This window comes from Triturus cristatus, chromosome 5_2 (assembly GCF_964204655.1).
Source record: "Triturus cristatus chromosome 5_2, aTriCri1.1, whole genome shotgun sequence".
In the NCBI taxonomy this organism is placed as follows: Eukaryota; Metazoa; Chordata; class Amphibia; order Caudata; family Salamandridae; genus Triturus; species Triturus cristatus.
Window position 1 is genome coordinate 989739608 of NC_140588.1, and position 12524 is coordinate 989752131.

Consider the following 12524-nt stretch of genomic DNA (forward strand, 5'->3'; position numbering starts at 1 on the left):
CAGGTAGTGGTGGTGCAAATGTCTTGAAGAGAAACACCACGAAGCTCTGCCTGTATGAATGTCCCCAAATTGTACAGTACCCCGGAAAGGGAACCCCTGCCAACTCGTAGGCCATAAAGATTGCTAGGCCAGTACGGTTGCTGAGAGAAATCAGGGTTGGCTTCTTTCACTACCAAAAATAACAAAACCTAATACCCACTTCCAGAAAGACAGCAAAGGTGTGCAGCAGATCTCCTTTCTTCAAGAGGCCTTAATTGTTTTACAATCACAATAAAGTGAGGAGACAAAACAATCATAAAGTCGACATTACAAGAACATGGAAGCTAATTCCTACAGCAGCACCATGAGGTGAAGGCCCACTAATGCCACACATATCAAAAGCTTGCTTTCAGAGTGGCCTGGTGACAAAAGTGTTGAATACAAACAACCCCTAACAGAAGGGGCATGCCTTTCAACCTCCAGACACTCAGATGAAAACATAAGCAAATCGGCTTAACACAAGACAAGTGCCAAATATACCCATGGATAATCCAAGTAGAAGCGCACATCATGGCTTTCGGGAACACCACTGAGTAACTCAAACATCTGTCTGAATCGCCAGGTGTCTGGGCAACAGGAGGAAAAGCATATAGCAGGCCAGTGGACTAACACTGCATCAAAGCCCATTGAGGAGTGTAAGGACTTGTCATCTGATCCATCCTTGGAGAAGCTTCTGCAAGCAGCTGGAGATTCACGACTACTCAGAGATGAATGGACCCCCATGCCTCTGGGGATTTATTGCCCCCTGATGGTATGTCCTGAAGAGAACAGCCTGTCGAGAATGCTGAACTGCAAAGGAAAGGTCAGTTCTGTGGTTTGCTGCCCATGCCTTCCAGTTGGTGGAGCTTCAGATTCCAAGAACCATAAAGCATAAGAGATTCCATGGTGGCTCTGACTGAACCCTGTTCTTGCAACCAGGGACGTGGGGAAAAAGCGAAATCATCATTTCCCCTCCCCTCAGGACATTAAAAGACAACCACCACAAACCCCGGACATTACGGGACTTACACCAGATAGGAATTAGCACCATAATTTTCTGAACAGGTGAACCAGTAGGTTAGAAGGTGAGCTTGAGATGTGGGTTGCCTTTTTTGACCTCAACTGGCAGCCAATCCCTGCCTTAAGCATCTATGGCCACATACATGAGGAACAACTATTCAAGCCTGACATGGAGGCCTTCAAGAAGTACATACTGTTCCTGTAATGGTTCCTGCTGGGAGTCTACATATTTTACACAAAACAATGTATTGGGCCTGGTAAATCAGTGGATTAATGCATTCTTCACATGGGTCTATGTTAAACCCCCAAGATCACAGATTCACACTCCGCTTTTTATCTTCCAGGGGTCGATAAAATTACTACCATTGAGAAGGATTTTCTGTCAAAAGAGCCAACTGCTCACTTAGATGAACGTGTATTCTACAAATATAGCTTTATATTGCATTATGCCGACTAGCAATGGCAGAACATGACACTGCCAGTCCATCTACCAGGGTCCACGTAAGAAATGACACAGAAATTAGCCAGCTGTCGTGTGAAAAAACTGCAATCCTGTGTTTACATGAGAGTCAGCTAGGGAGTGAGAATCATGTTAACAGCCACACAGGGAAGGCAAGTCCACAAGGAAGGGCAACGAGGCCCACGAAGAAGGTTAACCAATTGGAAATGTTGAGCAAACTCAGATACTGCTGAAATGCAGATGAAAAGGGGGTGGTGGGTACAGGCAAGTGCCTTGTGAGCCTACAGCTGCTAGCTAGACCCTTTCCTACATCAAAAGAACAATGGGTTAAAGAGACTAAGTGTGGAACTGGAAAGTATGGTTTCACCTTCCTTACATTTAAAATTAGGTTGTAGTACCCTGGTGGCTTCATACCCAGGATTGATAGAATTCGCCTGTCCACTACTCCTCTTTTGGAACTCGAAGCACACAGAGTGCTCGGAGATTCTCTCTCTATTACCCAAAGTCTGAGCAGGAAGATGAGGGGTGGAAATGAAAACAGGAGGGAGGGAGGTACCACTCTGAACAACCTCAAAGACCAACCGGAATGAGGAAACTGTGTGCCAGCCAGACTGTCAGAGCTAATCCTGCCCTGCACTGGCCGCAGATGACCAATGGAGGGAGAATAAGAGTGGTTTTGCGCAGGTCGCAGCAAGTGAGGGGGGGGGGGGGGGGGGGGGGACTGCTTCCCTTGCTCAAGGTGATGGTCTCTACCAACACCTTAACACCTAGAGCTGCGAAAATGTTCAGGATGTTGCTAGACAGTTTGCAGCATTGCGGCGGACTACAGACAAAGCCCGTTGAGTAGTCCTGGAACTTTCAGTACTGCTGGGGAAGTTAGTGTATCGGGGACAACAGACCTAAGGAGTGGGATGTTTGCCTACGTGCACCAAGGCAAAGTCCACATCTGCTCTGAAAAGTGCCTGAAGCTCTCAAAAGGTATATCCATCAGGGATGCCTGCATGTCATCAGAGGATCTGTGACGTACGTTCAGACATAGCATCGGACCTCCACACCGGTGTCTATTGCAGTCCGTGGTGTCTAGACCGGCCCACAAACTTCACTTCGTCACATCCCGTCTATTATGACAAAAAACAGCAGTAAGGGACCTAAGAACCGAACTAGTAGAGAGGACTCTTTCCCTGTGGGTCAACACACTTTGATTCCATGTCTGGCAGAGACGATACAAACGTCTGCAAAAAAAAGCTTTCCTGTTTTGGATGATGTTTCAGGAAGATCAGCCGACCTGTGGCACCTGTATTTAGGTCAGCTTGAGGTGCTGAGCAAGGCTTGGACCAGGCTGCCTTGAAGGCCTCCATTATGGGCTTATTGAAGGGCAACAATGGCTTAGAAGTTGAAGGCTGGCCGCACAATCTCTGTGAGCAAATTCAGCATAGTCTGTACAGAAAGCAACTGCAACTCTTGCAGCTTTGAGAACTCCCATCGTGGAAGATGTGTCCTACTTAGTAGAGGGACTAAATAACGAGTGCAGCTCAATCTCAGGAGAGGTGTCAAGGCCACTAGCAATTCGCAGGTCTAACTATCGAGCAGCATCAGAGTAATTAGAGAGGAGCCAACAGTCCACTTCCTCATCATGGGGAACACACTGAATGTCCGGAATCAGAATCCAATCAAGTGCCAAACTGACATTGAGTCAAGGGCTTCATAAGAGAGCCTACCCAGAATAAATGCTTGGCTTTGGTGATTTCACAACAGGACACTGGACGAGACCTAGCTGAACTATGCTGCTGATCTCAAACTGACACTGGGGTCTGATCCGGAACTGGTGTGACATTCAGCAAAGGTGTGGGCGGCACGGCTTAGCACGAGTAAGAGGCATGGGCCTAGAAGGCACAAGTAGGTGGTGAGCTGAGCTCCAAATGGAGTCCCCAGCAGAACCATACAGACCAAAGGCGCTCCAGAGAAAAACTGAATAGTCTGAAAAAAGCAGCAGCTTCACTTCCATGAAAGCCTCTACTTGCTGCGGAGTCCACGATGGCCCAGGACATTCAGGGTACATGGAGTTCAACTATGAAATTGGAACGGAGTCAGATGTTGGTGGCGGAGTCAGATCCTTAGAACGTGGAGTGTGTGGCCACTGCCAAGAGCAGGAGTGGCAGAGCGGAGACGACTTCCTCTTAGATATTTTGTCCTTGCATCACGATTTGCATTTCCACTTTGTCTTGGACCTACCTGAGAACAATGACCAGGACTTGGATCAGGAGAGGGCCTAGAACTGCAACGGTGGCCAACTACGGTTCTTGTGTTAGGCGACACAGTTTTACTTCACATTCCTCGTTAGCCTTAGGCTTCATCATAGGGCTTCAAGTCATACTTGGAACCTAAGCACCAAAGTCAGGCTTTGTCTAGGTCTGTGACCAAAATCTGTTTTCGGAAAGTGCAGAAAAGTTTAAAGCCTGCAGTCTTCAGAGGGGACCTTTTCAACATTGCACACTTTTGCAATTGTTTTTTAGGGTCTGAACACCGATAAAAGTTTAGGAGCACAGCTCTGGATTTGCATCAAAGAGCGCGGAAAGAACGGAACTGACATTAGTGTGCAAGGGTGACTTCTATATCTTCCAGAGCCAGGATGAGCCACTGCGTAGTAAGATGGCACTGACGGCAAGCAGGAAAAGTTTCATGATCCAATCTTGCTGCAGTATCCTTCAGACATGAAAGCGATTAACCCCGTCCTGCTTCCAAATTTCATCCACAAAATGCACTGCTGCAGTTTTTTAAACCTCTAATAATGGTGCAGTTCCTGCAACTAAATTGTTGCAAAGGTAACAACTAATCAAGACCTTACTCCTGATCTTGCATGACCAATATCATTTTGTTGATGTCTTATTATTAATTTCAGGGAAGGTAAATTCATGAGACAATACATATTCACAAAAATGACAAAAATAACACTAAAACCTATATGTGCTCCCATACTAACTGGGGTACACGCTAGAACATAAAATGTAAACCGTGTCTAACTGAATGAGCAAAATTTCATGTTGCAAATAGGAACCCAAAATAAAAATGTCAAATACCTTGAAACGAGCTAAATCAAATAAACGAGTCCCTAGTGGGGAGACAAAAAGGTCTATCCAGTACAGGGTTGTTGTTTTTTTTTTTTTAATCACAAGGATGGAGGAGAATCCTTCAAAGAGAACCATTTAAAGGGGAGATGAATTCCAAAGAGCTGACAAAAAAATGCCCGTCTCTAGGGCGAAGCCCTAACTCAAAGAGTAGAAACTGACTATTAGAGCAACAACGTTTATCCAGTGGTGAGTTTTGAATCAAGAGGAGGACCCTACAGCAAGAGAAAATATTTAAAGGGGAGGAGGATTTTTTAAAGTACTTAAAGAAAGAGTGTACGTCTCTAGGGTGAATCTCTGCCTCAAAGAGTAAGATGTGTGACCAGGACTAGCCTGTATGGTAATGGCTTTTAAAGCGGTGCTGTTTCTGAACATTTTAAAAGAAATAAAGCAGGTGTCATTCAATACATGACTAGTATTTTCCTTGGAATGAGCCTTGATCTATGAGAAAAGATGCTTCACAAAGGTGCACTCATTCTTTAATGTGCATCATGCAATCAGAACACTTTTACTATGACATTTTACTCCCCATCTCAATCAACACCTCCAGCCTCCACAGAGGGGAGACTCACTTAGAATTGGGTACATCAAGAGAACCTTTCTCCTGTAAACATCTGGGGGGAATTTGGCATAGTACACTTTTGCTCGCTGCGTCTCCTCGTCGCTCTGAATGAGGATTTTTCCTATACGGATGGATCGGCAGCAGTCCCGGAGTCCTTGTTCCATTGCCTCACCTGGAATAGAAACATTAAAATACACAGTTACTGATTAGATATATATAATTGATCAATATTTGACTCTACTGATGGATTTAAGGCTCTATCGAACAGCTATTCTAGTGAAATACAGTAAAACTATGTAATGTTGCATCTATAAATGTTTCATTTCTTAATGAAACGCTGGTTAGCCATTTGTAGTCTCTGGAACAGTAACACTAGACTCTGGATTACTAAACAGTGACCAGGTATCTCATGCAACAACATTTACCTTGATGAAGGCAATGGGATCTGGTATGAGTGCTGCCAAATCTTAAAGAGAGTCACACCATGACAGGTGGTTTTGGAACCAAATCCAACCCAAAGAAGGATGTTCTTCTCTGATATATGAGCTGTCAGGACCATCAAATCCTCGCACACAAGCAAAGATATGAATACTACACGAAAATCAAAGAGTGGGGGAGGGAACATGCCACAGATATACTTGATAACTTTTTCACTAATGCTTCTACATGATCTAAACCCTAACAAGCAGATTCGAGCTACTAAAATGAAGACTGCAAGTGGTTTCAGAAAAGGCTGGATCAGGCTATGGGGCTTTTCTCATCGTTGTAATTTAGCAAGTAGATCTAAAACATCGGTCATCTCCAATCCGTAATGTGACAGACATAAAATTACAAATAACAATAGCAAAATTGGAAGGGCAAACGCTGATTCTGTTAGCAGTCTACATCCCCCCTAGCCTTCAAGCACAGTCCTACAGGGACCTGGGTACTCTAATGCTTTCCCTACCAGAGGGGGTACTTATAACTGGGGGAGATTTTAACTCGGTCATTTCAGGAGCGACTGACCGACTTCCACCAAGAGACATTAGCGCTAGCCATAACTGGCTCCCTAACTTCCTTGAGGCTTTCGGCCTTGTAGATCTCTGGAGACAGCAGCACCCCAACTTACGGGAATATACATTACTGTCGGGGGCGCACAATACCCTCTCTAGAATAGATGACATCCTTATGCACCTGCACCAGGGCGTGAACACCCAAGAAATTAGACACTTGGCACCTCGGACCACTCCCCCTTGTGGGTGCACCTCACGTTTGGGGAAAGGAGGGTGGGACATGTTACACCGATAAATCCCTGGTACCTTAAAAACCAAGAAATCAAAACAACCCTCATGCGGGCCATAGACCATTACTTTACAGAGAATGAGGGTACGGTAGACTCCTCAACTACACTGTGGGAAGCCTTTAAAACTGTAATAAGGGGGCAAGCCCTCTCAGCAATTGCGGGGACGCGTAAAGAGAAAAGGAAACAAATAGTAAATATCGAACAAGACATTACCCGTCTCGAGGAGGAGGCGGGAGAGGGTACAGACCAAGATGCTATCCATCGATTGCAGATAAAGGTAGCCGAATATAAGGCCTTGGCCACTGAAGCCGCGAAGGCCCTAGCCAGGGACAGGGATGGGCGGATCTACGATCAGGAAGATAAAGCAGGCAAAATGATAGCCTGGTTAGACAAGAAAGAGAGGGCACAAAGAGTGGTGCCAGAGCTTAAAACCGGAACAGGGACGGTTCTCACTGAGCCCCATGACAATGTCAGAGAATTCGCAGTCCACTTCCGGGAGGTGTACAGGAGGGGGTCGGAGCGTACAGAAAAAGACTCAGCCGATCTACTGGCAAATATACAACTGTCGACCCTTTTGGACTTAGACAGGGAAACGTTAGAAATAGCGCTCATGAGCGACGAAGTGGCTAGGGCAATTCGCGACCTCCGCCCAGGTAAGGCGTCAGGCCCAAACGGCTTACCTATAGAGCTTTACAAGCTCAAACCGGATAAAATGGCACCTTACCTTAAAAATATGTACGAAGACAGTAGAAGACTAGGGCTGTTGCCGAGAGACCAACGTATGGCAACACTAGTGGCCATTCCTAAGGAAGGGAAGCCTAGAGACAGTTGTGCCTCTTACAGACCTATCTCCCTGCTTAATGCAGAACCCAAAATACTTGCGAAGCTCCTGGCTAACAGGCTCCGCCCAATAATAGCCAAGTTGGTGCACCCAGATCAATCGGGCTTTATGCTGCATCGCAATACCGCCCTCCATCTGAGACGTCTGCATGGAGTACTGGGACGCAGCCTCACAATACAAGAAGATGCAATGGTGGTCTTTTTGGACGCCACCATGGCTTTCGATACATTGGAATGAGCATACCTCACGGCGGTACTTAAAAGGATGGGTTTCGGCCCTAACTTTGTCGGTTGGGTACAACTGCTGTATGCAGAGCCCCTGGCGCAAGTGGTGGTCAATAACAAAATATCGGAAGCATTCACACTTGGGAGGGGAACAAGGCAGGGGTGTCCGCTTTCGCCGTTGCTTTTCGCGCTCTCCCTGGAGCTGCTGGCGGCCTGGATACGGGGAGACGCGTCGACCAGGGGACTGAAATGGGCCGAAGGGTGGGAGGACGGGATCTCCCTCTACGCAGATGACATCCTCCTTTATCTTGCCTCCCCCCGAAAGTCCTTAAGAGTGGTGTTGGACATCTTCACTAGTTTCGGGAGGAATTCCGGGAACAAAATCAACTGGAGTAAATCAGTAATCTATGTCATACACGGGGACCCCCCTAACCTGCCAGTGGACTGTCCTATCCAAGTGGCCAAGGAAGGGTTCAAGTACTTGGGGGTGTTTGTCTCACCACCGACACTAAGGCCCGCTATGAGATGAACCTTATTCCACCCCTGCAGAGACTCCGGCGCGACGCTGACACATGGAAGACACTTCCTATGTCCCTACTGGGAAGAGCCGCGCTCTTTAAAATGATGGCGTTGCCCAGGTTCCTCTATGCCCTACAGAATTATCCTGACCCAGTTCCAGACACGTACTTTGCGGCCATTGAAACCGCACAACGAGACTTACTGTGGGATGGGAAACCCCGAATAGCCCTTCAAAAGCTAACCCTGGGATGGTACGATGGAGGTATTGCCCTTCGGACATCAGGAAGTACTACTGGGCAGCGCACCTCTCAGCCATAAACCAGTGTAGGTATAGCGACGGGGGAGACCCAGCATACAGGTGGCTTCTCCCGGGGGGAGATTTTGCCGGGGCACTATATTCAAAACAGAAGAGATACCCCCTTACAGGACCAACAAGGCACACAGTGCATCTCTGGCACGCGGTCAACCGCAGCGTGGGGTGGGGTGGGGTGGGGTGGGCGAACAGGCTTACACTGGTAACACCACTCTGGGACTCAGAGATATTGGGCACGCTGGGGAGGACAAAAGGGTTCGATAAATGGGATCTCATTGGGATCTACCGTATAGGGGATCTCTGGGGGAAGAATGGAATGGTATCATTTGCGTCGCTACAGCAGACGTATGACATGGCAGCCTCGGAACACTTCAGGTACGCACAAGTCAGACACTCCCTGCAGGCCAACATTCCACAGGGATCAACATTGCCAGAGTCCTCCCCCACTCGAGGACAGACTCTTAGACGGACACTTACCCGAAAGGAGTATATCCCTCACGTACAAAAAGTTAATACACCATACCCCTGACCCCTTGTTGGCACTGAGGGAGAAATGGGGTAGGGACGGACTTGAAATAGATGACGAGGAATGGCAGGAGGCCTTGTCCTCCCCTAAGGAAGTGGCCATATCGGCAAGATTACGACTGGTGCAATTGAAAATTCTCCACCGAGTTTATTTTTCCGAACGCCAATTAGTACATATGGGGAGGAGCGCGGACGGTAGGTGCAGGAGAAAATGTGGCCAAGAGGGGACCTTTCTGCATACGCTTTGGGAGTCCACTAATCCAAAATTATTGGGAAAAAGTACACGAGTGCATGAGTGGGATCTGGGGGGTGCAGCTGCGGCCTGAGGTTAAAAGAGGTCTTCTAAATATCTGGGAGCCCACGGACCTAAACACTAAAGGTAGGATCTGGGTGACGCTGGGGCAGATGGTCGCGAAAAGGAACATAGCCAGGCAATGGGGAGCGACAACGCCACCAAAGATCAGTGCCTGGAAACAGGACATGGACTGGTGTATGGCAAGGGAGAAAACGGTGTATGTGGCCCGTGGATGTCCTCGAAAATGGATACAGCTATGGACTAAATGGAATGTATACCGGGGGAACATATGTGAGCCCCCACTGGCCCCCTCCTTAGAAGAACAAGTAATGCTTTGCAATCCCAGAAACGAGACAGCATAATAGTGAGAGTACACTGTTAAACAACTGCTATAACTTGTGACCAACAATGTACCTTGCAGGAAGAAAATGTACGCTTGTTATGCCACTGCCTTTTGTTGTTTGTTCAATAAAAAAGATGTTTTAAAAAAAACAATAGCAAAATTCCAATGAAAAACATTTGTAGTGGTGACTTTAATTAAGACCCTTCAGTTTAATTCGAACTACTACCAATGTGACAAGACAAACAGCCTATGTTTTCCTGGAAGAGGGAGGAGATGAGCTTCCTTATAACAATGGTGACTTCCTCTTCCCTGAATAGTGGGTTGGAAATTCCACTGTAGTCTGTATTTAGGAATAAAAACATCCAGCAATCTAAAATTAGAGAAAACGAACTTTACCTTGAAAGGAAGCATAGATTAAGTGACCATATGGGCTAAAATCAACCAATGGTCAAAACAGACATTCATGTAGCAGGAGCTAAAATCTAGCTTTAGAATGCCAGCAAGTTTTCTGTGAGAGGAGCCTCTTCGACAGATCAGGAGTTGTCACATCTTTTAAGCGAGCTCTCATACGGTTTCAGCAACCCCGAGACCCAGCCTCAAGGAATAAATTGGAACCAACAAGACAACCCAGAATCTCTGGACACTGCACCACCAAGTGCCAGGCACCTTAGCTGTCCTCCCTCGAAAACAATATAAAAGTAGGTTCATGTGGGCAATTCTGAGAGAAGTATGTATTTTGTTCACAAGGTTTCAAGTTAATGCATGTTTGAAATTGTAGTTTCCACAAGACACTGGTATGATGCCTTTTAATTTACTACATTCCAAACAATTTCCATTAAAACATTTCAAATAATTGAATTTACATGGCTCACTGACCATTCTCCAACATTGGATCTTTCATATATTCACATGCTTGAATCATTTCCCCGTCGTCAGGCTGGGAATACCCAGTACATTTAAATAGCAGCAAACATTGTCAAAATGGCCAAAGGCTTGACAACAGTGTTTGTTTGTTTGGTTTTTCCACTGATAACATTGTGCAACTTGAACACCTAAAAGTGATTTACATACTGACTAATGGTACGATACATAAGCAAAATGGGGACAGGAGGAAGCACAGGGCACAATATGAGGACAATACAATGTACAATAGCAATGGTGGCCAACAGCAACGAAAGGGACGGATGACTCTGCGGAATCAAAAAAGGGGACAAGTACATTGTGATAACATGCAGCTCTATGGGCGCGAGTCTTATTTAGTACAGACTTCATTGGTTTATACTCCTCCACGGTTAAAAGGTAGTCCCTTATCGGATGTCAGATGTCCATAGGCCTTGACAATGGGGGCTGCAATGAGGCATAGATCTCGCTGCTGCGATCACAGTCGATCAAGTCCTTTAACCAGGCAGCTTTGGTGGGGACGTTGCTACTCCCCAGTATACTACAATCCAGCGCCTGGCCAACATTAACGCCATAGCGGCAAAATGCTTAATATTTAGAGAAAGAGGCTTGACATTACCCAGCAATACCATGATGTGATCAGGTTCAATGGTAAGATCTGCCTTTTCTGAGAAAGCAGCCAGGACCTGCATCCAATATATTTGGATAACAGGACAGTTTCATGTGAGGTTTGCAGTCTGCATGAGCTGCATCACATTTTGGACAGTGGCGGGAGCGGGTGGGTTCTTTACTCGCTCTGCGGTGTAGTGTACGCATGGTGTAAACATTTGTAATGTAACAATTTACGTCAGTGGTTTAGGGAGACACAATTAGTTTGAGTACAGCAAAAGCGCCATATTTTGTCCGTTCTAAGTATGCCAAATCTCATTCTCAGGGTGTTCGTGCCCCTTCCACACCCAGTGGTTTCAAAGATAAGCAAGACTGAGTCTGGATACTTGCCGGGAGCTGTCCGACGACTCGATCAGCATGTCAAGAGAGGAAAGTCAGCAGGCGCCATCGGGTAGGATGGAAGCTGGTCATGCAGTGTGCCATGGAGTCTTCTGAGGGTGAAGTGATCCATATGTGTGGATACTCCTTTGCATGTAAGTGCTGTGCGTGTGATAACCTACCCCCACCCCCCGGGAAAAAGGTATAAGTGGTGTGCCTCAAGTGTACTTTGAGCGAGCCGTTCCTAAGTCAAAAGTAACCAAAGATTATTTTTGAGTGGCAGGGCTGAGGAGTACAGTTGCCCATTTCCCCCAAGTATCTTCGTAGTTTTATGCACGCACAGCTGGTGGTGGAGAGCATCTGAATATCTTTGGGGTCATGGGTGAGACCTTGTGGCAATGTGGAGGAAAGAGGGATGTATCCCACCTGGTCACGTTCTGGTTTAGGTAAGGGAGGCGGGCATCAGGGTGGCACCAATAGTATGAAAAATGGCATTGTTCCACCAAATAATATAGTTGTAAATCCACTACCCAGAGGTCTCCTCTCTCATAAGGAAGGGTTAAAATCTCCCAGCGGATTCGAGGGCGAAGGCTCGTTCAGCCCAATCTTATTAGGAGACTTCGCAAGGTGTCAAAAAAACTGTTAGTAAGAGGGATTGGAATGTTCAAAAACAAGTACAGAAACCACAGCAGGACTACAGTTTTAATAATGGCGATACGCCCAGCCATAGACAACGGGAACAACAGTTGTTTAGTATCCAATCCACCTCACTTAATGCAACCCACATTTTTACCAATGAAGTGGCCGTGCCAGCTCTCTTACTCCCCCTAGAGGTCACCATAGCTCAGATCTCTACCACACATCGTGTGAGGGAGTCCCCAGGTAGAGCTCTGCTCTAACCGTTCAGCAAACTCAAAATTTTTACTTTCTTCGTCCATCTTAGGACTGACCCAGCACTATATTCAGCTTCTACAGTACTGTGAGTTGTTTATAGGGATATTTTCTATTTTCTGGGCTAGGCCGCCCCTTTACTCTGTGACCAACTGCCATAATGGCTGACAGCGAGACGAAATCTCTCTTCAAATCCTGTTCATGTGTGCAGAAAGATTT

General features: G+C 46.5%; 1 protein-coding gene across 2 annotated transcripts in view; it reads right to left on the reverse strand.

Annotated features, from left to right (window-relative positions):
* UPRT (uracil phosphoribosyltransferase homolog) overlaps positions 1 to 12524 on the reverse strand; it is a 134149-nt gene that overhangs the window by 19500 nt on the left and 102125 nt on the right. For both annotated transcript variants that reach the window (XM_085608243.1, XM_085608244.1), the window contains one exon: positions 5196 to 5357. In XM_085608243.1, coding sequence (XP_085464369.1) covers positions 5196 to 5357 — 162 coding nt within the window. The remainder of the gene's footprint in view (positions 1 to 5195; positions 5358 to 12524) is intronic.